General features: G+C 42.6%; 1 protein-coding gene across 1 annotated transcript in view; it reads left to right on the plus strand.

The window, feature by feature from the left end:
• RNF20 (ring finger protein 20) overlaps positions 1 to 26234 on the plus strand; it is a 1863764-nt gene that overhangs the window by 127876 nt on the left and 1709654 nt on the right. The window contains exon 5 of the mRNA XM_044084026.1: positions 6816 to 7007. Coding sequence (XP_043939961.1) covers positions 6816 to 7007 — 192 coding nt within the window. The remainder of the gene's footprint in view (positions 1 to 6815; positions 7008 to 26234) is intronic.

The raw sequence follows: 26234 nt of genomic DNA on the forward strand, positions 1-26234 counted from the left end.
CCTCTGGAGATGCTAAGGAAGTGAAGCATAAAAAGGCTTAATTATCAATCGCTGGTGCTGGTTGCTTCGGTTCTGACTCACTTGACTCCGATTATGTCTTCTGGTCCCTTTACACCATTGCTTTCAGTGCAGACACCATCCTTCTTGGTACAAACTAGTTTGGTGCAGACCTTCCTCGGCACTGATGTATACATCAGCGCAGTCATCTTTGGCACTCAGTTTTCTTGGCACCGACAGTTTTCTCAGTGCAGACGGCTTCAGTGCCGACAGTTTTCTCGGCGCAGACCCCCTTGGCACTGACGGTTCTCTCTGCGCAGATCCTTTTATTGGCATAGACAGTTTGTTTGGTGCAGACTTTTTCAGCACTGGTGGTTTCGGTACAAGCAAACCCCTTTCTGAAAACACCTTTCTCAATACAGGAATCTTCCACACCATTTTTGGGGAAGACATTACCTATACAGACACCCCTTGTCAGTGGTCGCGTTAGCCCTTTTTTGGACTGGCCCGAATAACTTTCAGGGTTTTCAGTGAGGTCTAAAAGAAGCCTTTCTGAACATGATGTGCTACGTTTTGCAGACCAGGTGCTCTTGGCCAGGGGTATTACTGCCCCTTCAAAAGTGTCTCTCTCCTCTGGAGTATTACCCTTCTCCAGACTCCTACCTATTCTCCTTCATCCTCTGTGGAGATGCCAAAGCATCCCCCCTCGGACGGACCTTCCCTACAGTCCTTGGAAAAGACATTGCTCATTACTTCTCAACCGCCTCTGTCAGAGACTACTACTTCCTCTGAGTATCAGCTGTCTCAAATCCCAACCCCTACACATCAGGTGCAAGGCTCACAGGCCATTCCCCCCCCCCCCCCCAGGAAACTCCATCCTTGCAGTGTTCCCCAGACTCTTCCCATTGAGGAAGCTCACCGCTACACTACGTGTAAGAGGAAGCACATGGACTCCTCGGAGGAGTCCTTGAACTAAGACACTGATTACAATGACAGGGAGGGGTCTCTATGTTCACCTTCTGACTAGGTTTCGTTTGGTGACTACCTCAATATTTTAAAACTGAAAGGTGACTGGAAATCCTCTAACCCTTCCTCAGAGGAGTCTGTGTTCCTGCAGGCATTTCGCGCCCAAACCCCAACCTCCTGGGTTATCCCACCTGCCGATGAGCTCGTCAAGCTCATCGTGCTGTGAGCATATAAGGCACCGGACTGTGTAGAGGCCATACCTCATAGGCCGGATAAAATCCTTTCCCATAGAAGAGTGCCCCCGTTGGTCGAAAGGTCTTTTTGTAGATGCCATGGTGGTGGCTGCCGCTACAAAGAATGAACTGTAAGAGGAGAGCCAGACTGTTCACTCGCCAAATTAAGAATTCCGGGTGGTGGGTAGATTAGGGAAACGAGTTTTTGCGTCATCGACTTTTACTGTTGGGTCCTTGAAATACTTGCCGCATTTTACAAGGCTACAGAGAGACTTGGTGTCCGAACTCTTGGCAGGAGCAGTTCCTGATGAGGTCAAAGTGGCCTCTCAGTTTGCGACCCTAGAATCTGTTTCCATTTCCTCAATGCGTTTGATATCCCACGCTACTGAGGGAGTGGCAAGAGCTGCGGGTGCAGGCATAGTCATGAGATGCCATGCCTAGATGCGCGTTTGTGATTTTGCGGACCCTTTCAAGGCTTCCTTTCTTAACACCCCCATTGAGTCCTCTACCTTGGTTGCATCCAAGGTAAAAGATATATTGACCAGATGTGAACAGGAAGGTAAGGCTCTATCTGCTGCGGTTGTCTGTTTATCTTCTGAGCGGTTTTATTCTGGGAATCAGAAGAGTGGGAAAATATGGCACAAAAAGTCCCAGGGTCTTTTCTGTGGCACTCGGGCTTAGTTTCCCCCAGAGGCAGAGGGGGGAATTCTAACAGAAGACACCCCTTTTGGGGCAAGGGAGGTCTGGGAAACAGGGGCTCCAGAGGATCCTTCTCTGGGCAGCCCTATCAGCTCTTCTGAGGAGTGGCCCGATTGCATTCCTCTGGAAGCTGTCTGGGGTTATTTTTCCTTGTACCCTTCTGCCTGGCAAACCATAACCACAGAGGCTTGGGTACAAAGGGTCATAACCAGAGGATACCATATTCCGTTATTATCCACTCCCACCTTACCCCTTACCCAACGTGCCACCCAGTCAAAGGGAGGCCGCAGCTGTAGAAATATCAAGGCTGCTTCAAAATGAGTCATCCAAACAGTCCCCCCAGACCAGACAGGATCCAGCTTCTACTCGAGATTCTTTTTAGTGCCAAAAAAGACAAGGGATTGGAGGCCAATTCTGAATCTCAGCTCCCTAAACAAATCTGTAAAGAGAAAAATTCTGGATGGTCACGGTTCAGTGCATTTTTCCACTTTTGGAAAAAAGACTATTGGATGTGCTCTGTAGATCTTCAAGACGCGTACTATCACATAAAGGTGGAAAAGGGCTCAAGAAATCTTTGCTTCCGGGTGGGAGCCAGTCATTACCAGTTTTGAGTACTGCCTTCAGACTCTCTACAGCCCCCAGAGTGTTCACAAAGTGCATGGCAGTAGTTTATCTGTGGCTTCAAGGATTCCAGGTGTTTCCTTACCTAGATGACTGGCTCATTACTGCCCCAACAAGACGTCTACTAGTTCAGGCTTGGACTTACACTCTAGGTACTGCACAGCAACTCAGAATATCGGTAAACTGGAAGTCGCACCTTACTCAGAGTCCGTCAGAGTACATTGCAGTGATTCTGGGCACAATGACTTGTACAGCCTCCCTACCAGATCACAGAATTCAGAGGACCAAGCAACAGGTTCAGACAATACTGTCACAAAATCTAGTCTCAGCTTGATCCATTCTTCAACTGCTGGGATCGATGGCAGCCTCTATCACCTTAGTCCTCCTAGCAAGGTTACACATGAGGCTTCTTCAGTGGCTGCTTCTTACTCAGTGGTACCCATCCCAGCACCCCTTATCCTTTCCGATTCGAATAACCAACATTTGCAAACAGGACTTGCTCTGGTGGATGTCAAACAATCCTCACCAGTGGTCTCGCCCATTCAACCCTCATCAGTCCAACGCCACAGTGACCACTGATGCCTCCCTGATTGGGTGAGGGGGCTGTTTCGTGGAAGGACTGTTCAAGGTACTTGGTCACAGACGGAGGCCCATCTGCATATCAATGTCCTAGAACTGAGGGCGGTATTGCTAGCATTTCAAGCATTCTAGTCATTCCTTCGGTCAGGGACTATTGCAATCCACTCAGACAACATGGTAGTAGTCTAGTACATCAACAAACAAGGGGGAACTAGATCATACCCACTCTTTCGAGAGTCCATGAGAATTTGGCAATGGGCAGTGGCTTCCAACTTTTTTCTGATAGCGATGTGAGTTCCCAGGAACTCCAGTGTGATAGCAGACAAATTGATTAGATGCATTCTACAGCCTTACGAGTGGTCTCTCAATCCCTTTCTGGCGACAAAAATTTTCCACTGCTGGGGCCAGTCTTGCTGCAATCTATTTGCGTCCCCATCCAGTCAAAAGTGCAGCAACTACTTTGCCTTGATTCCCCCTCGGGGACAGTTACCTAGAGATGCTCTAGCCCATGATTGGCCCTCGGGTCTACTATATGCCTATCCTCCAATACCCCTCATTCCCCTGTTCCTCATGAAAGCACACCGGTTGAAATGCAAAGTGATCCTCATTGCCCCATGTTGGCCTCAACAAGTTTGGTTTCCCTTCCTGTGGCCTCATCTACTAGATCGACCATGGATTCTCAATCCAACTTCGGAGTTAATCTCTCACCCACAGAATCTGGTTCATCCAAACCTATCCAGTCTGAAACTGACAACTTGGTTTCTCCACTTCTAATGATTGCTAGGCAGCATGACCTATCTTCCCTGTGCGTGACATTCTAATTGCCTCTCAGATCATCCACCAGACTACTCTACTGCAGCAAATGGAAGAGGTTTTCTCTCTGGCTACAAGATAAACAAATGGACCCTGTTTCAGTCCCTGTTCCTATTGTACTAGTATATCTTTCAGACCTTTTTAAATCTGGAGAAGCAGCCTCCACATTTCATGTTCATTTGGCTGCAATTTCTAATTTCCATAATGGCTTCCAGGGCTCTTCCTTAATGTCACACAGACTTTGTAAGACCTTTCTGAAGGGTGTAACTCAACTAAAACCTCCATTCAGAGAACCTGTTCAACCTTGGGACCTGGCCTTAGCTCTTCAAGAGTTGACAAATTCTCCTTTTGAACATGCATCTACCTGTGAGCTAAAGTATCTTTCATGGAAAACATTATTTGTTGCTATTACCTCTGTCAGACGTATTTCTGAATTACAGGCCTTGTCTGTCAACCTCCCCCCCCACCTCATCTTCTACAAGAACAAAGTTTCATTAAGGACCAATCCGACCTTCTTGCCTAAGGTAGTTTCTGAGTTATCTGTCAGACTATTGATTAGCCAGTCTTCTTCCCTAATTTTAACAAAGGGGAATATTGCCTGCATACCTTGGATGCACATAGACAAATTTCTTTTTACCTAGACAGGACTAAATCTAATAGAGCATCTGACCAGCTGTTTTTAGCCATTTCTGATTCCAGATTAGGTTGCCCAGTTTCTAAATGTTACTCAGTTACTTTAGCCCCTTAGTTGAGAAATTGTATTACCTTCATTTATGGCAAGAATGGTATCCCTTTACCTGGCAGAGTAAAGGCCCACTCTACAAGATCAGTGTCAACTTCTGCAGCCTTCCATGCTAGAACATCTTTAAATGACATTTGTGCAGCTGCATCCTGGGCTTGGGCTCATACCTTCATTGCTTATTACAAATTGGACTTTGCCTCCAGGGGCAGAGTTTCCTTTGGCACTGTGGTGCTCCGGAATGTCATTCCATAATGCTGCCCAGGGAACGAGGTAGCTGGGGACTCCCTCCCATACGTAAGGGATAAATGAAGATAAACAGCATCAGATAAAGAAGTTATGTCTTACCATAACTTTCCATCTGTGTTGTTTCATCTTCGTTTATTCATTACAGCCCACTTGCCTTCCCCCTTCGAAGGTTTCTGGGTGGATCTCATTGTCCTTCTTTCCAGTTGTTGGGTCACGTTTAACCAGAGGTAGCCTCGGCTTCTCTTGCTTTTTTCCAACTTGAAAACTAGATCAGAGGTAACTGAGAAGGGCATGATGGGTAAAATCTTAGCTCGTGCGATTTGTGGCTGACGCGAATTTGGAATAAAGGCCGGCTCTGTTCAGAGTTCGGAACCGGCTCCTATACGTAATGAATAAATGAAGATGAAACAATACAGATGGAACGTTATGGTAAGACATAACTTCTTTTCTTTATTGGTTTGCCACCATGTTTGTTACAATTCGTATATGTATTTTTTAGAATAACCCATTGCAACACTGTAAGTAGTAGCAGTCTATGAATTTGTTCTTGCCCATATACTGTCCTGCTCTTGCTCATTACATGTGATTCTATTTCTGATTTAGTGCTTAGGTTTCTTCCTTTCCTAGTACAGTCATTGCCTACAGACGATTTTATATTGATCATCTCTGTCCTTCATGCTGTATTGTTTTTTATTATAATGGCAAAACTCAGAATTGCCCCTTGCTTTTCAAATCGCTGAACAGAGTATCAGTAGCTTTTTTATTCTGACAAGCTGTGGGTTGTGGTGTTGACCATTTTTTAAAATATTACAATGAGCCGTTTCCATCTTCAGCTATCGACAGTTCTTAGGTTACATACCATTGAGGCCTGAGAATCAGCTGCAGATACTTTTCACATTATCCATTCAGTACATCAGATAGAAGTGTCAGGATTCCAAAAATTCTTGCTTCAACTGTCATCTTAGTTGTGATGGTTACTACATAATGAAACAGTGAGTTCAAGTAACTAGCGACTCCCGTGTGAAGAGAAAGAAGGAAGGGCTGCAGACGTCTTGCAACCTGACACTTTTTTTCTGTGCCAAAAAATTTTACAGCTGGTAAGTGTGAATCAAATGTCAGAGAAAGAAGTCCTGAAATGATCATGAAACGTCATGGTGACCCAGCATGTTGTGCACTGAAAAGGCTAAGATAGCACAGACGTGCTACAGAATGGAAAAAATAGCTGCTTTATCTTCATTGTCTTTGGATTGTTTTGTAGGGAGGAAAGCATGCACTGGAATGAATATTTATTCTAATAAAATTGAGCAAGTAAAATACAACTACTGATGTTTAAATTGTTTTCCTTTATCAAACAGCAGTGATTGAAGTCTGGAAGCAACTTCAGACCCAACAAATTTAGCACAATAATGCAGCCATAGTTTTTCACTTGTTTTTCTGTATAATGTTACCATACAGCTACAGCTCTACACTACAAAATCTGAAAATGTAAAGCTGTGCTTATGCTAGACAGTGCTGATTGTGTGTATCGTTCTGCGGTTGTTGTTGGTAACAATAGATCGTGTTGTTGAAGTGCTGCGGCATGGAATTAGGTATTCTTGCTCACTGTCTCTGTAGATTCTGAAAGGGGCTGGCAAGGGAACTTCATCTTTCCTGTGTTCCTTCTTGCAAAATGTGTCCTCACTTGCTAATTCTCCAAGTTATATTCACTTTATAAATAGAATACATGTCTGATTTTCTTTTTATTCTATGTTACAGATTATTTATTTGGGAAAACTTGAGGGATATGCTTATTTTTCTGTTACATAAAGTTTTTAAGTTTGAAAAGGAGGATTTAATTGGAATGTCATTTCAAAGTAATTATTGGTGCAAGGACAAATCATCCTGCTTGTCCCTAAATTTGATATTTTACTACATTACAGACACACGAGAGGAACTCAGTGAGCATGCCTTTTCTTTCTTGGCAACATTGGCCAGTAGCAGCAGTGAGGAAATAGAATCACAGCTTCAAGAGCGAGTAGACAAGTCAAAAAGGACAGTTTCTCAGACTGTTGAGGTCTATGACAAGCTTATGGAACAGATTGACAAGATTATGGAAAAACTTGAAAGTGGAGGTAAGAATACTGATATGGGGTGAGATAGGCACATTAAAATGCTAGGGAAAGGATTGCTTATATTTTTATTCTTATGTTGTAGATTTAGAGAAGGTTTAAAACCATATCTGGCCATATTGATTCATTATGTTTTAAGAGAAAAAATGTGGAAAAGTTAACTATATTATTATAAGAGTACCGAGTTTTTGTTCTGCGCTTTTTTTCATGCCTGCATTGTTCAACATTTCAGGTGAAAAACTGTACACAGTGATTATGGAGACAATTATAAAACCAAAACATTTTCATCTGCATTGCTGTGAAACTTAAAAATGAACGTGTTGGTTTTCTTGTTATAGCATTTACATGTGTATAAAAGCAAAAACTAGTTTAGGTATTTTTAAGAGCAACTTGAACACTTATACCAAAACAAGTCATTGCCATAATATTGGCAGGCTAGATGGGCTGGAAAATTTCACTCAGACTCTGACATAGACTATTGTGAGGGAAAGGTTAGCTTGTTATTTCTTTCTTGTAATTTATCTTCTTCATTGATTTCTTCTGTTTTGTTTATTGTTATGTATTTTCTTTACTCTGTGTTTTAATTGTATTCTTCTTTCAATTGCATATTTAAACTAGTAAAGAGACCAGAGCCAGTCTCTCTTTGGAGCCACACAGAATGTAACATTTTTCTCACCCTGGTGGTAGTGCATTTTTAAACTCAAATGTCTCTCTAGATGTTCATGTTTCACTGCTGCAGTCATTACACTTGGGTTATCCTGCTGGCAGGCTACCCGCAGTCGGCCTGAATTCCAAAGTCTTGGTCTGGCATCGGTTGCTGTCGCCTCTTCCCTGACATCAGTGCGCCAGGGCTATAAAAGATGCAGCCGACGCCATTTCCTTCAGTCTTTCTTGCTGTGCGGTGCCCGAAGCAAAAGCAGTTTGCAAATGCCGGCTCCTGAGATTTTCGTGTTTGAATTTCAGGTCCAAAGTCTTCATTTTAAGCTAAGTACCCCATTGGGGAAACTTTTTTTCTTGCTCCAGACCGATGTCAGAAAAAGTTAATTGTATTTCTTGTGGGAAGCAAATACCTCCATGAGGACTTCCATTCTTATTGTATTCCTTGCCTGGGCCCTGATTACGACGTTGCTAATTGCAGGTTTTGTGCTAGATTTAACCAACGCACTATTGAGCGTTGGCACAATTTTGCTTTTCATTATTTTGGCCGAAGATTTAATTACACAATGTCGTCGGCTAGCCATCTGACTACCCCAATTCACAAGAAACGCAAGGAAAAGGACAGGCATCCGAGGTCCAAAACTGGCGACGAGGCTTCTAAGTCAGTCGCTGGTTCTCAGTGAGGCTCTTTCGCAGCCCCTGACGCCTGCTACCTCAGAGCCGCAGGCCGCTTCCGACTCCCACGTGGATCAGACTAGGCCGCAGGAAACTCAAGGTATTAGACACTTGGAAAATATTCCCTCAGATGGGTCCGGAGCCACTGAGCAGGCACCAGCTTCTGAGGGTGTTTTCAGGCTTACACAGTTAATATGTAAAACAGACTTCAGCTTCAAAGGCAAAGACTAAAGCACCACTAAAGACAAACTGTTAGAAAAATATGTATTAATGTATATGTTTAGTGCTTATTAGAAGCTAAAAGGGTTAACACATTTCATTCTATTTTATGTACAGCTTAGTTTTGTATGAAACTGCAAGATGCTTTTCAAACTGCAATATGCTTTCTGAAACTGCAAGATGCTCTCTGACCTAGTATTTGCTAGCACAGCAAAATTCATTTTTATGCCTTTTGGAAATTTACTAAGAAGCATGTGATTATCTGCTAGGTCAGGAAAATAATGAATAGAACAATACTGTTTTCTATAATGTTATTGAACTTGAACAATCAGCTCTGTTCGTGTTATGAGAGCATGCATAGCTGCAGAAAAGATAGATACAGTTGAACAAAGACTGCTTGAAGAAATGAACTATAATCTGTACTTGCTTTTTGCTCAAATTAGCCATAGTACCTTGAATGGTAACATTAAATAGTGAGAAGTTGTATCTAACCGGTGGTCTCCAAGGCCACGTTGTTTTTCTTACGAAGTTTCTTTTAAATTTGAAAATGTCAGCAGAAAATCATGGACAAACAGCTGCTATGAAATAATATTGAAAGAACTTGTGATTTATTACGTCAGCTTAGTAGGCAATGTCTTGTAAGAAATGTATAAGAATGGCTTCACTTCCTGATTCTAGTTAGACAAACTCTGTATTAGCACGTTTTTGTCTCCTTGCTGCAAGATTAAAGTGCCTTAACCTGAACCTGCCGTGTGTTGATCTTTTTGCAGTTGTTTTTCCTTTGACAGATTGGCGACCGGAAACTCTCACGTTGCCTCAGGTCAGATGGGCCAGGTGGCATGAAACCGTACGGGGAAGAGACCACAACGGTTCTTCTGCTCTGAAAGACCTCCGACTGAATTGTCATTCAAAAGAGGCCAGCCACTTTTCTGATCTGCAACTGGAGGACGGGTGAACGGTTTTCCCTTGAACCAGGCGATCAATCACGGAGGCTCAGGTAAGGTGAGATTTACCTCTTTTTCTGTTTTAGATCAGGGACTTGATTTGTATCATCTGTCAGGAGATTTGTCTTGTACAAGTCAGGGACAGGAAGATTGCAGTCTTGTCATAGATCAGGGAAACAGAATAGGTAAGGCAGTTATTCTAGATAAACTGTGAAAGAAAAATTGTGGTACCACGTAAAGATAAGGGTTACGTAACATTTTTTAACCGTCAGAACAATATGGGAAATAAGTGCACAAAAAGTTCCCAAGATTCGCCATTAACTGAAGATGCAAAATGTATGCAATTACAGCGTGCCGACAATGTTGGGTACTATACAAAATGGGTTAATAAATATGAATTTGATGGCAAATTAGAAAAATCCTCACTTATTAAACTTGTCAAACTGCTTAAAACCGAAGCAAAAGGTCAGGTAAAAAAGCAACGTCAATTAGGCATTCCTCAGGCACACAGGCGGATTGAGGAAGCAAACCTTAGGGAACAGAAAAGTAATAATTCAAAAACTATGTTTCTAGATAGAGGACAATAATTTAGTAATAGCATCAGCCCCTCCGCTTCCCTTACCAGAATATGAAGCGAGTGGACAAGCTGGTCCACCTCCGCTATACCCGGCTGTCTCCACGAAGCCAAGACTGTATGTCAGAGATCCCATCGAGACTAGGTCTCGAACACGCAACTTAAGAGGGGATACTGAGTTATATCAAATGAACAAAAATTCACGAGCTATGAGTGAAGAAGAGATATGTCCGCTCATAGAAGTACCAAATCCTCAGGCAGGACAGGAAGGGCAGGACCCGACTCTCCTAGTATATAGACCGTGGACACCGGAAGACATCCGGAAAGCCACAGAGGGAATTCCCCATCCAAAAGTTAATTTTAGAAAATTCTTAGAAGACTTACAGGGCATGAGGTTGAGTTATTTGAATGGAGAAGTAGTAGAAAAAGTAGTTAGACAAATCGTAGGTCCAGATTGGCACATGATCAGTGGCAACTGGAATCCCCATGACGCAAAGCACAAGCCACTCCCACATAGCAACGCAGAACTGGATAACAGAGTGAAAGGTCTGACGGACCGAATCTCTGAGAAGTGGAAGCCTAGGGCAGACTGGACTTGCATTAATCAATGCATCCAACAAGAAGGTGACTGACAGATATTATGCTAGATTATTAGCGTGTTTTAATAACCATTGTGGAATGCAGGTACCTGAAGACCAAATACATGATTCCCTGTATGAGCAGCAGCTAAAGAATGCATTTTTAAAAGGCAGTATTCTGCCTATAAGCAGCTTTATTACAAAGCACATGGTTGACCATCGTACAAGTAGATTACAGTCACTACTTGAATATGCTAGACATGCCGAAAGGCATTTTATCATTAACAGTAAAAAGAAAAAGAAAGCCCAAGTATTTTCTGTAGAAGATGGAGCAGAAGTTTATGTAGTACAGTCCGGGGAAAAAGGGCAAGAAAAATGCCCAGGGAAACAATCTGATAAGCAATCAGAGGAGTTTGAAGAGAGAAAGAAAAGGGGTGAATGTTTTAAGTGCGGGGAAAAAGGGACATTTGGCAAGGGATTTCAAGCAAAACAAGAAGGTAGCCATGGAAGATAGAGGGTGAGGACTGACTATATGATAGTAAAGAATCACTAGAAGAGAATAACCAAGAAAAGACAAATGCAAATGTGATAGAAGGAGTAGAGAATATGATAAAAGAAATAGAGGAAGTGCAAGAAATCGCAGATAGTGAAGAAAGTGAAATTTTAGACTTAGCATTATTGAGCCTAGAGCTCTACTTAGCAGACCGGAAGTTACACTTCAGGAAGAGGGGAGGGAAGTTAAATTTCTGTATGACTCAGGGGCATCACGGACCCTGATACATCCTTCCAAACTACCAGAAAATTCAGAATCATTTGATTACATATTAGTGAAAGCAGCTAATGGACAGCTGTATCGGGAGCCACTCTCCCATAACATAGCAATAACTGACCCTGTTTCAGGGATAACACAGAAAAGCAAAATTGTTTCTGCAAAATGCCTGGTAAACCTTTTGGGCAGAGATCGTATGCAGATATTTGGCATAGCAGTAGTTCCAACTATGCAGGGTATGGAAGCACAGCGACAAATGGATACTTTTGTGGTGCGACCGGACGGCGAACATTTTATTGGTATAGCCAGGACTTGGTCACGACTGGTCCAGGGGCAGTAACCGAAGAGCTGATGAATGTAGCCATCACTAAGTCCCCCCTCCCTTGACACTGATGAACAGCATTTGTTGCAGTTTACTCTGTATTACTGTAGCACACCAGGACCTGATAAAGAATATGAGCAAGAACTGTTTAGAAATCATGCAAACAGATTAGTATTACGTAATCTGTACTGGGACACAGAAGGGAACAGTGTAGTTAGCTGTTCATTGCCCCAGGAATTCTTTTCACTCTAAATCTAATCGATTACCACATGTTAGTTTGACTAAAGACAAGAATGTGAAATGGGCAGACCTAGGAGAAAAAATCACAAAGTGGGAAAAACAGAGTTAGAACTGTCAGAACAGGGAGTACAGAAGCAGAAGTTAAATGGATAACACAGACATACCCAGCTGTACACTTGCAGTCTAGCAAGGACAGCTGATTAGCACTCTTACTAGAAGAGGAAGAAAATGCCTTACGGAGCATACCAGAAACTCTCTGGTCAACAGGGAAATCAAATGTAGGACTAATTCGTACAGCAGGACCAGTTACTATCACACCAAAATCAGCATTTAGATCACAAAAGAGACAGTATCCCTTAAGAAAAGATGCAGAAGTAGGAATCAAACATATAATAGCAGCTTTACTTAAGGAAGGAGTACTGGTAGAATCTCCCAATTTACCATGTAACACACCCTTATTTCCTGTCAGGAAAGCAAACTGAGAATGGCGTATGGTCCAAGATTTACAAGCTGTAAATGATGCAGTAATACCTAGAGCACCTACAGTGCCAGATCCACACACCCTATTGAATGATTTGAAGCCTCAACAGAAGTATTTTTCTGTGGTAGATATTAGCAATGCGTTCTTTTCGATACCGATACACCCTGACAGCCATCATTGGTTTGCATTCACATTTCAGGGGAAAAGGTATACATACACACTACTACCACAGGGATATTGTGAAAGTCCAACAGTATTCGCACAAGAGATGGCAAGTAACTTGGCGGGATTTAGCCCACCGAGAGGCAGTCAGATTTTACTTTATGTAGATGACATCCTGCTGGCAGCCCCCACCCAGCAAGAATGCAGAGAAGATACCATAGCATTTTTACATTTTTTAGCCACTCAAGGCCATAAAGTAAACAAAAACAAGTTGCAGCTTTGGAGAAAGCAGGTTAAATACCTGGGATGTGTAATATCCAAAGAAGGTAGAACATTGGATGAAGATAGGAAAATAGCAATTTTACAAGCACCCAAACAGACTACCAAGAAGGAAATGATGTTCTTCCTGGGCACAACTAATTTCTGTCGGAGTTGGATTCCAAACTTTGCCTTGGAAGTCTGCTCCACTGACCAACTTGATATACAAGAAGCCTATGGCAGCACAAGATTTATTACAATGGACAGCAGAAGCAGAATCAGCTTTCTGCAAACTAAAACAATTGCTAGCATCCTCATTAGTTTTAGGATTACCAAACTATCATAAACGTTATTTCCAAACTGTAGATTGTAAGCAAGGTTATATGACATCAGTGTTAATGCAGCAACATGGGGATGAGCAACGCCCCATAGCTTACTATTTATCACAGCTGGACCCAGTGGCGCGATCCCTGCCCCACTGTGTACAAGCAGTAGTCGCAGCTGCAATGGCAGTACAGGCTTCGGCCTTAGTAGTGTTGTTCCACCCTCTCACATTGAGAGTGCCTCATGCAGTCGCGATTATTTTACTGCAAGAAAAAGTAGCATAGCTTTCTCCTGCTAGACATCTTTCCTGTATGACTATACTGTTGAGCCAACCTCACATGACAATTGAACGATGCACAACTTTGAATCCGTCTACCTTGCTCCCGACCCCTGCGGACGGCACACCACACAGTTGCCTGCAGGAGATTGAGCAAAAGACACTGCCTAGAAAAGATCTAACGGATGTTCCCTTGGATGATGCCGAGGTGACATTACGTGGACGGCTCATGCAGAAGGGGTCCTACAGGGCAGAACCTAGTGGGGTATGCAGTAGTTTCTGATACTGAGATTTTAGAAGCGAAGTCTTTACCACACAACTTATCTGCACAAGCAGCAGAATTTATTGCCTTGACAAGGGCATGTACCTTGGCAAAGGGTAAATGTGTGAATATTTTTACTGACAGCCAGTACGCTTTTTCCACTGTACATGTTTTTGCACAACAGTGGAAGAATAGAGGAATGATGACATCTACTGGTAAACCGATTAATCATGCGCAGTTTATTTTAGATTTGTTAGAATCTATTCAGTTACCTCAGAAAGTAGCTATTTGAAAATGTGTAGCTCATACCAAGCAACAGGATATGATTTCAAAAGGTAATGCAAGAGCTGATACAGCTGCAAAGCAGGCAGCTTCAGCTTCAGAAATATTTCTTTTGAGTGAGGAATTACAACCTTCTGAGATTTTTGATTTAGAAATGCTGAAAACAATGCAGACACTTACGAAAGTAGAAAAACAGAAATGGATAAAACGAGGAGCAATTCTTGAGAAAGGGCTGTACATCTCCAAAGAAGGAAAACCGATATTGCCATCTAACTTTACATATGCAGCTTTGAGCCATGGGCAGTGCCATGTCTCAACAGGGGGGATGGTACAGTTAGTGAATAGAGTGCTCACAGCATATGGATTTACAAACTACACAACATTTTTGTGCGGCATGCCATGTTTATAACAAGCATCATGCACAAGGGGCATTGAAGCCTAAACAAGGGAGGTTCCCTGCACCACCGTACCCGTTCCATACTATCTGTATAGATTTCATAGAACTGAGCAAATGCGAAAATAAGTATTGTCTTGTCATTATAGATATGTTTTCCAAATGGGTGGAAGCTTTTCCGACCAAAAATCCAGATGCAGCTACTGTTGCAAAAGTCCTTATTAAGGAAATTATTCCTAGATTTGGCATACCGGAAAAGATCTACAGTGACAATGGCACACACTTTGTAAATCAAACTATACAACAGTTGAGCCGATATTTCGGAATTTCCTTGAACCATTGTGCATACCATCCACAATCCGCAGGACTAGTAGAAAGGCATAATGGGGTTTTGAAAAGTAAACTTAGGAAGTTAATTAGTGAGACACAAAAGAATTGGGTGTACTGCCTGCCTCTGGCACTGTTGAGCATGAGAACTGTTCCGAATGCAAAGGGGTTAACTCCTTATGAAAAATTATTTGGGAGGGCATACTATATACCCCAGTGGAAACCTCTCATGCCTGCAGACTAGGAGGCCAACAGTTCACTCGCAGAATATGAGACTACTTTTAAGTAATAAACAACTTTTGCAGTTAAATTTTGTTTCAGATAAAGAACAAACCAGACCATTGGAAGCAGCAGTAATCCCAGGCACGTGGGTCTTGGTGAAAGTCATCAAAAAGAAGAATTGGATGTCACCGAAGTGGGAAGGGCCATACCAAGTGTTACTGTCAACACCCACTGCAGTCAAGATTGCAGAGCGAGCTTCCTGGATTCATCTGACACTGTAAATTGGTTAAAAACTTTGAACTGGACAAAAAACTTGTTACTGTTACACAAGAACGAAATGACCAGATATGGAGCAAATAGAAATGCAGAACAACCTCAGAAGTATTGCATGATCATTCTGTTAACTATACTGATAACATTAATTGTTTTGCTGTGGCCTTTCCTTTTTCCAGCCACACTAGCTGAACTGAATAAACGTGATGCGTTACTCATAGACTGGCATCCAAACTTTAACACTTACCCAGCAATTAAATATGTGTATGCTGAAACTTTTAATGTTTCAAATTGCTGGATTTGCACAGCTATACCAACAGCATACAGGGGATTGTTAATTAATGCTGTCCCCCTAGGGGTCAATGAGACCTGGGAAAATGTGATTTTTGATACTACGACTGTAAAATCACAAGACAAAATAGCATTGTACCTGCCTGTTACACAAAAGGGAATTGTATGTTTTTACAAAAATGATACTGTTCAGGTGGGTTGGAGCAATTGTAATGTGACTGTTCCTTACAAGTGTTACACCAAAGCTAATAATGCAGGTTATATTTGTGATGCAAACTATGACTCTTATTTTGAATCAATGCACAAAACGGTTGATGAAGTACAACATAATCCTATTATTTTTAAACAACTATCTATCATTGATAAGAAAATGTTTCATGCAGGGCAAGTATATATTAATACTAAAGTAGAGAATTGTTTTGTGTGTGGGGAAAAAAGCATATAAATGGTTACCTGAGAATTAGTCCGGCAGTTGTTTTTTTTGGGTTACCTGGTTCCGGCCATACGACACACTGCAGTTTTCCCTCAGGGAAGAATTCGAAATGTCAGAGAGGTCACCAAGAAACCTGGAAATCCATTCAAGAGACCTGAAAATCCAGTGGGACGAATCGAAGCAGGCTGGAGAAATCATAACTCCGTGAAAAACAAATAAACTGACACACATGGACTTGAGTGACACTATTATATCATGGGCAGGTATAGCCTTTGCATATGGCGCAGTAAAATCGATTTGGGAGCTGAGAAAACTGTCTAAACTTCTCGAAGAAATGAGTAATGCAACTTTTTCTGCTCTCGAATTAGTAACTGATGAACTGAACACTATGAGAACTGTGATGCTTCAAAACCGCATGGCTCTCGACTTCACCCTAGAGGCGAAAGGTGGTACGTGCTCTTTAATAAAAGAGAAGCGCTGTTCGTATATTCCTGACAACCAGCATGAGATAAATGACCATCTTGAGGTGATTCAGCAAGTGTCGGCCATGACCAAACCAGGCCCAAACCCACTGACTGATTTCTTCCAGAATTTGTTTGGGGGGTTGGGTAGCATCCTAATGAACATCTTGATTGCCATTTGTGTGGGATTACTCCTATTAGGAGTGTGTGTTGTGGTATTCCCTGCATGAAAAGATTAAAGATTTTATAGACATGTCATTTTCTGAGACTTTGTATCAAAGTACTGAAATTGAAGAACTGTTGAAAAATGAAACAGTTTCATAAGTTTAAACTGAATGACTCTCAACTGCAAATTCTGAACGGAAGAGGTTAGGAGAAGAAGCAAACTGTTTATGCTTTTGAAAATAGAATAAAAGTATTAACAGGGGGGAAATGTTAGAAAAATATGTATTAATGTATATGTTTAGTGCTTGTTAGAAGCTAAAAGGGTTAACACATTTCATTCGGTTTTATGTACAGCTTAGTTTTCTATGAAACTACAAGATGCTTTTCAAACTGCAATATACTTTCTGAAACTGCAAGATTCTCTCTGACCTAGTATTTGCTAGCATAACAAAATTCATGTTTATGCCTTTTGGAAATTTACTAAGAAGCAAGGTGATTGTCTGCTAGGTCAAGAAAATAATGAATAGAACAATACTGTTTTCTATAATGTTATTGAACTTGAACAATCAGCTCTGTTCGTGTTATGAGAACATGCACAGCTGCAGAAAAGATAGATACAGTTGAAAAAAGACTGCTTGAAGAAATGAACTATAATCTGTACTTGCTTTGTGCTCGAATTAGCCATAGTACCTTGAATGGTAACATTGCATAGGGAGAAGTTGTATCTAACCGGTGGTCTCCAAGGCCACGTTGTTTTTCTTAGGAAGTTTTTTAAATTTGAAAATGTCAGCAGAAAATCATGGACAAACAGCTGCTATGAAATAATATTGAAAGAACTTGTGATTTATTACGTCAGCTTAGTAGGCAATGTCTTGTAAGAAATGTATAAGAATGGCTTCACTTCCTGATTCTAGTTAGACAAACTCTGTATTAGCACGTTTTTGTCTCCTTGCTGCAAGATTAAAGTGCCTTAACCTGAACCTGCCGTGTGTTGATCTTTTTGAAGTTGTTTTTCCTTTGACAGAAACAAGCGCAGCAATCCCATGAACAGGCCTCCACACCTAAAAAACAGATGCTCAAAATGGCCAAAGACCTTATTACTTTGATCAGGGCTTCCCACCCCCTTCCTGATAAAAGGCCTAGGCAAGAGACAGAATATGAATCTTCAGATCAGGTTTTCATTTCCTGTGACTCCTCTTCTGAACAGGAATACTCTCTTCCTCCCTATGAGGATTCTGATGCTGAAGAATCTATCCCTTCAACCTCTCCTCCTGAGGATTATTCTTTTGGGGAAACTCTGCATACCATGAGGGAGCACTTTCACTGGGAGAGCCAAGATTACTCAGAATCTAAGAAAAGGCTCAGACTTTCTTTTACTACCTCAGCACAGGCCTCTTACTATTTCCCGTTTTAGACATTGTAGATTATGTATTTTCAGAGTTCGGCCTGTCTCCTGACTCTTTACCCCCTGCACCTGTTAAGCCAGACAGATACTACAGGGTTCCAGATTTACATAAATTTCTTTATAAAAACCCTGCTGCTGACCCAGAAACTATATCTCAGGGTCCCAAAGGGGTCAAGGCTTCCACTGCAAAAAGCCCTATCCCCTCTGATAGGGATTCAAGGGTTCTGTACAGATGAGGGGGGAAAAAGGTTTACACTTCTGCTACCTTGGCTGTAAGGGCTTTAAATTATCAGTTTCATATGCTTAAATATCAACAATACTTAATGTCACTGCTAAAACAGAAAATGTTGACAAATTCTGAATGTTCAGAAAACAAGGAAATGCAGGATTTATTGCATGCAGCTGAACAAGTGGGAGAGCATACTTTGCAATGTGGTTTTGATTCTCTGGAGGCCTCTTGCAGGGCCGCTGTTACGGGTCTGTCATTGAGGCATGCTTGGTTAAAGGAACAGAATCTGCCTGATCATGTTAAAGCAAAATTATTGGATGCTCCATTGCAGCATGATACTTTGTTTGGTGTTGAAAAAGAGGTGTTGAAGAAAATGGAGGACAAAGCGAAATCTATGCAGACAGTTAAGGATTTCTTACAGGTACAGCCACCCAGATTTAGCAGGAACTGGCCTACAAAGAATTGGTCCTTTCCAGTGTCAGGCCACAGAGGCAGATAAAGATGCCCCAGAGGCAGATCCCAGCCCCAAGGCTCATACAGGCATAAACAATGGGGTGCTTCTACCTCCAAAAGTGGAGAAGACAAATCACAACCATACAGGAGATGGTCCCAATGATTTTCCTCTGCCAGCACCAAGCACTTATCTTTTGGCAGCCCCCTTAGGGGGAAAACTGGCACTTTTTTCACAAAATTGGCACATGATCACCCAGGACAAATGGGTCTTGAATATAGTGTCTCAGGGCTACACGTTCCACTTTCACACCCTGCCAAGGGCAAAAGGTATGCCAGACCTGCCACACAATCAATGGGCAGAGGCACAAAAACAGGTTTCATCCCTCATGGACATGAGGGTCATTCAGTGAGTACCACAGCAAGAGCAGGGGCAAGGATTTTACTCAAGATTTTTCTTGGTACCCAGAAAGGACAAAGCCTGGAGACCAATACTGGACCTCTCTATTCCAAACACATTTCTTGACGTTCCAAAATTCAAAATGTTGACTATGCAGCAGCTTCTGCCCATGCTGGGCAAGAAGGCTTGGCTTGTAACTTTGGACCTAAAAGAGGCATACCTGCATGTTCCAATCAGACAATCTTGCAGAAGATACCTCAGATTCATAGCTGGCTCAATGCACTACCAATTCTCTGCACTGCCCTTTGGCTTATCTACTGCACCCAGGGTCTTCACAAAATGCCTGGCACCAGTAATTGCTTTTTGCAGACAAAGAGGAATTCAAATGTATCCTTACTTGTTCTCTACTTGAATAAGCCAGTCGTCCCAGGACATTCTACTAAAGCATCTGGCATTTGTAAAAAGATTACTAATTTGCCTAGGGTATACAGTAAACGAAAAGAAATCAAAACTAGTACCCTCTCAAGGGATAATATTCCTGGGTGCAAGCTTAAATACAACTGCCCAGATGGCTTATCTCACGCCACACAAAGGCAACTGACTTCTTACTTCAAAATGTTGGCAACAAAGACCCAGTTATCTGCAAGAAAAATTCTGCAGGCTTTGGGCTTCATGGCATCCTGCATTCTGCTAATTCCATATGCAAGACTGCATATGAGGAAACTACAATTGTATCTAAAAAGTGTTTGGACTCAACATTGCCACAGCCTGGAAACCTTAATTACCCTCATTCCCTGCCTGCAACAGGAGTTTCGATGGTGGGCACAGGCCTGTCACCACAACAAGGGACAGCCATTCACCACAACAAGGGACAGCCATTCACTTTACCCACAGCCAGGCAGACACTAACAGATGCATCAGATTATGCCTGGGGGGCCCACATGGCTGGATGGCTGGAAAATCTATTCAAGGCACATGGCCCGCAAGCCAAATGCATCTTCATATCAATCAAAAAGAGATACTAGCTGTTCAGAATGCCCTGACAGCCTTCAAGGATCTACTTCATCCAGGACAACTGCTGATAAAGACGGACAATACTACAGTCATGTGGTACATAAACAAGCAGGGAGGCACACATTCCTACCCCCTCTGCAGACAAGCCATGACTTTGTGGAACACAGCATTGACTTATCAAGTACACCTGCAAGCACAATTCCTGCCAGGAAAGGCAAATACTCTGGCAGGCTAAGCAGGAACCTCATGCATCCTCACGAGTGGAAACTGGATCCACAAATCTTCAGCATAAGGAAATGGGATGCCCAGACATAGATCTATTTGCCTCCCCTCACAACTGCCAACTACAGAGATTCTGCACAAGGACTTGTCACAAGCAAGCATGGTAAGTGGATGCTCTATCATTCAGCTGGAAAAGCCTTACAGTATGTGCCTTTCCTCCACTACCTCTCCTCCCCAAGGTACTCCTAAAGGTCAGACGAGAAGCCAAAAATTAGACTGATTGCCCTAGACTGGCCCCGCCAGCACTGATACCCAATCCTAAAGAGCTTGTTTCAAGGCCCAGCCTGGACATTACCTCAAATTCCTCACTTACTGGCCCAACAAAACAATCAGATCCTGCATAGCCAGCTCAGAACCCTAAATCTGGCTGCATGGCAGATAATGTAACCATTCAGAACACCCCTCTCGAAAGCAGTTATGGATGTTATTTTGGAGGCCAGGCGGCCCAGCACCAGAAGATCTTATGAAGAAAAATGGAAGAGATTTTGTGCATGGAACCAGGCACAAGGAATGGACATGCTTGTACCAAATATCCCTCAGATTTTACAATACTTAACTGAGATGCTGGACAAAGGCCTATCCTTTGGGACCCACCTATTTTTTCACATCCACTGCTAAGGCAGTACCTCAGAGGGGCCAAAAACATAAGACCTCCAAGGAGAGCGCCAATGCCTGCATGGGACCTCAATTATGTCTTGGAAAAACTCACACTGCCTCCTTTTGAGCCAGCCAGTACATCTGAGATAAAATTCTAATCTTGGAAAACAGCTCTGCTCCTAGCAATAACCTCGGCAAGAAAAGTCTGAGTTACAAGCACTAATGGCTGTGGAACCTTTCATAATTTTCCATACAGACAGTTTGAGGACAAACCAAACATTTATGCCTAAGCTAGTGTCCAGTGTGGCCCTTAACCAAACCATTCATTTGCCTACCTTTTCTCCAAACCCACAGAATAAGGGTGAGAGACTTCTGCATTCCTTGGACATACACAGACAGCTACGCTTCTACTTGGACAGAACTAAAGCTTTCAGAAAGACTGAGCAACTCTTAGTGGCATTTGCTGCAGGATCACAAGGAAAGGCTATCTCAAAGCAGACTATTTCAAAATGGTTAGGCCACTGCATTAGTTTCTGTTATTCACAACATGGCAAATCAGTGCCTAAGGGCATTAGGCCACATTCAACCAGAGCAGCAGCCACTTCAGCAGCCTTCCTCGGAGTACCAACCAAAGACATTTTAGAGGCTGCAACTTGGACTTCAGTGCACACTTTTACAAAACACTACCACTTACCTCTTTACTCTAAAAACAGAGCAGGCTTTGCCACTGCAGTTCTGCAGGGCCTCATAGCCACTCCTAATTCTATTTAGACCCAACCACCCAACCTCAGCTATGGGATTCAACCCAAGTTTAATGACTGCAACAGTGAAACACGAACATAGTACAGTTGTGTACTTACCATAAATGTAGATGTTGGAGTGTATTCACTGTTGCAGTCCAGGTTACCCACCCACCATTCCCCTTTCTTTGCTGGGACTTATCTGTACTTCTCTATTCTATACAACCTATGTGGTGTATTTGCTTGTAGATGAAGATAATGTTTTATTTTAGTGCATGCTTTATTGGCATCATTTTTAGCCTACCTTTTTGGGGGCACCTGACATCTGGGGCAAGAAAAACTGAAGAAAATGGCATCGGCTGCATCTTTTATACCCCTGACACACTGACGTCAGGGAAGAGGCAACAGCAATCGACGTCGGACCAAGACTTTGGAATTCAGGCCGACTGCGGGTAGCCTGCCAGCAGGATAACCCAAGTGTAATGACTGCAACAGTGAATACACTCTAACATCTACATTTGTGGTAGGTACACAACTGTACTTTACTTGCCCCTCATACTGATTTGGCCACTTACTTCCTTCCCTTTCCTCTTCCACTGGCTATTGTGAGTAAGCACAAAGTTATTTTGTGAAGTCACATCCCTTCAGCTATTTAAATTTATTGGCCACTCTATTCCATAGAGTCAGAATACCAAGAGCCTACGTCCTACCAATATATCTTGCTGTTTTAAAATTAGTGGCTGTCTCCTTAGGTTGCTAAAGCTCGAGTTCCCCTCTCACATCAAACTACTCGATGCACGCTGCAACTCTTAGGATATTAACACTTTTTTTTTTTTCCATTTTACCTTTCCAATCTTACTTACTTACTTATGCCCGTCACCCTTGACAGGGTATGGGCCACCAACTACAGCTCTCCACCGAATCTTGTCCTGGGCCAGCTGTTCTATTTGGTTCCATATGTAGCCTCTAAGCTTAGCATCTGCCTCAAAGTCTCGCCTCCAGGTGTTTCGTGGGCGGCCTCTTCCTCTCTTCCCCTGAGGATTCCAGCGCAACGCCTGTCTTGTAATATTGTTTGCTGGTTTGCGAAGAGTATGCCCGATCCATCTCCACCTCCTCCTCTTAACTTCTTCCCCAATCGAAAGTTGGTTGGTCCTTTCCAAAAGGGTGGCGTTGCTAATAGTGTCTGGCCATCGAATCCGTAAAATCTTCCTGAGACAGCTATTTGTAAATGTCTGAAGTTTTTTAGTGGTGGTCTTGTTTAACCCCCAGGTCTCTGCCCCATACAGCAGTACTGACTTCACGTTAGAGTTAAACAGCCTTATCTTGTTGATCAAGGATAGTTCTCTTGTTTTCCAGACCCTATTTCACTGTATGAAGGCTGCTCTTGCTTTTCCTATCCTTGCCCTGACATCAGCTTCTGATCCGCCCTGCTTGTCAATTATGCTGCCAAGGTAGGTAAAGGACTGCACTTCCTCCAGTGGCTTCCCTTGCAGAGTGATAGGGTTAGTATTTGTGGAGTTTAATTTAAGGATCTTTGTCTTCAGATTGTTAATGTTAAGACCCACCTCTAGTGCTGTAACTGCCACCAAATTTGTCTTGTTTTGCAATTGCTGCTGGCTGTGAGAGATGAGGGCGAGATCATCAGCATAGTCCAGATCTTCCAGCTGATTCCATAGGGTCCATTGGATCCCATTTTTCTGTCCTGCAGTAGATTTCTTCATAATCCAATTGATAACTAACAGGAAGAGGAATGGTGACAGTAAGCATCCTTGCCTGACCCCAGTTTTTACTTGAAAGCTTTCAGAGAGCTGCCCTCCATGTATAACCCTGCATGATAGACCATTGTATGAGTTCTTTATCAAATTTACTATTTTCATTGGTATACCATAGTGCTTCAGAAGGCTCCACAGTGTCTCTCTGTCCACGCTATCAAACGCCTTTTCAAAGTCAACAAAGTTGATATACAATGGTGAGTTCCATTCAACTGACTGTTCCACAATTATTCTGAGCATTGCAATTTGATCAGTACACGATCTATTTTTGCGGAAGCCTGCCTGCTCTTCTCTCAGCTTTTTGTCAGTGATGTCCTTTATCCTTTCCAAAAGGATACGGTTGAAAACTTTTCCTGGAACTGATGCCTCTGTAGTTGTCGCATTTGCTAAGGTCCCCTTTCTTGGGAAGCTTAATGAGATGGCTCTCTTTCCATTCTGAAGGAACAGTTTCCTCTGCCCAGATTCTTTCAGAGTGGATACAACATCTCCACTGATGTATTCAGGTCTGCTTTAAGGGCCTCTGCCGAGATGTTATCTGGTCCTGCCGCTTTCCCATTTTTCATTTGGATGATGGCTTTCCTGATCTCCTCCTTGCTCGGCTTTTCACAATCTGCAGCATCTAAACCAAGACTACCAGTTATTGGAATGTCCACAATCTGCCTGTCAGTAGTCATCATGCTTTTACTGGTTCCGTTTTGCTTCTGGTGAGAGTAGGCGCTTAGGGACACTATTTCCTGGAGACTGATGACCACCAGAAAGCCGTACAACTGTTTCATAGGTGCCAGCTTAGCATTTGTTCTTGCATTCTCTCCTGGTGAGAGAAGGAGCAGAAGGCATCAATTCCCGACTATCTCTGATTGGGCAATGACTGTGTGAGAACTTCATGATTGGTCTGGTTGCTGTTCAAAGCATCTAACAGGAGAAAGGCTACAAGCCTACAGGCCTCTGCATCTTCTGGGACAAGACTGTTGATCACCAAGGAGCTTATGGCCTGCTTCTCATCTTGGCATTGGTCCTACTGGTGAGAGAAGAAGCAAAGGGGCATTGTATCCCAGCAGTGTGAAGCTGTGGAGAGACCACTACTAGTAGCCAATCAGGTGAATCCCCCATTTTCGTCATTCTTGACAAAGCTAAGTCTTTTCAGTAGATATTGCTTGATTATCTGCTGTCTAATCTAACTTCAGAGTATCTCCCTAAATACTTCATCCAGAAGCCATCAGGATCTACTTTAGTGGATTTCACTTGAGCATTTGTCAGTGTTCTGTAGATGCAGACATCTTGAATTGAAAATTTTCATGTAAATGTACCCTTGAAATTTCACCAATACCTATTTTCACACAAGGCAACTAGTTTGCATTGACATACATGACATTACCTAATGTTCTGCCAGCAACCATCTAATCACTACAAAAGGGGCTGTTGCCATGGATATGAGCTTTCCCACTATCTGCATTACCAGCTTGGTAGGTATGGGCACCCTGAGGCAATGTGAAATTGCCTCGTGTTTACTGACAACTAGTTAATTCTCAAACTGAGAAGATATGAGAGAGATGTATTTTAAATAATGCTTCTGAGGCAAAGCTGTCACATAAAAGCACTCCTAATATCAGTCAGGTTGTCCATAGTACACACGCTCTACCCATCACAGACTGTTCGAACCAGACACATAGACCCACATATGTTGAGGAATTTAAATGTCACCTTCATAAACCATAAAGACCTCCTAGATGAAGTAAACTTAAATACCCTCAGCAACCCCAAGTGCACTCTCCTAAAACACCCACATCAATACATACAAATCCATCTCATGGAGCCTCTACTTCTAAGCCCATAAGGCAAGCCACAAACAATTCAACATTCTGGTCATTGTAGACTCCATTGTGAGACGCACTGATATTCCTCTTACCAGGTTGAGTAAAGAGAAAGTCGCAGTTAGTTGCTTATCCGTAGCCAGGATCAGACATTACACACTGGTCATTGGACCACAAGAACTAGTATGACTCTGTCATAGTCCATGTGGGTGAAAGTAACCTTAGACGTACCTCCCTAGACTATATTGAGAGAGACATCACGGAGCTCTCAGAATGTGTTCCAGGCTAATATGATCCTGGCATTGAACAACATTTTACCTTCTCAAAGGATGATGCCACAATAAGAACTGGAAGATGACTAACTTTAATAATTGGCGTAGTTTTTGCTCTCATACTAAGGTGTTGCAGTATTTGTCAGCATAGAAGAGGGTGGTCAGTAGACCACACTGCATTGCCAGGGTTACTCTGCACCTCTCTCCTGTAGGCTTTTGAATATTAGTTAAAACACTGCCCTCTGCCATAGTACCTTTTTTTAGGCATTGCCGTACTGAAAGTACTTTTGACATAGCAAATCAAAACCAAGGAAACTAAAGGTGTTTATGCTCAATGTTAGGAGTCTAAATGAGAAATTCCACTCCCTACAAGCTGCCCTCACCCCGGAGAATGCTGACATCTGTGCATTCACTGTGCTATAGCTTAAACCTACTTGGAGCACACAGGCAGTGCAAGGCTGTAATGCCTTCCACACATTTAGACCAGCTATTACACAGAGGGGGACTAAAGGTGGAGATTTTGATTTACATCAAAAATGTACCTCAAGGCTAGTCAAAACAGGATGAGGCACTTGAACTTCTCCTCTTGTAAAATATAGGTTCCATTTTGTGACCCACAAAACCCATAACATGTATTTAAATTTACTGTAAACACTCGCCATCCAAAC

The sequence above is a fragment of the Protopterus annectens genome, chromosome 9.part0 (assembly GCF_019279795.1).
Source record: "Protopterus annectens isolate FY-2018-M chromosome 9.part0, PAN1.0, whole genome shotgun sequence".
Classification (NCBI taxonomy): domain Eukaryota; kingdom Metazoa; phylum Chordata; order Ceratodontiformes; family Protopteridae; genus Protopterus; species Protopterus annectens.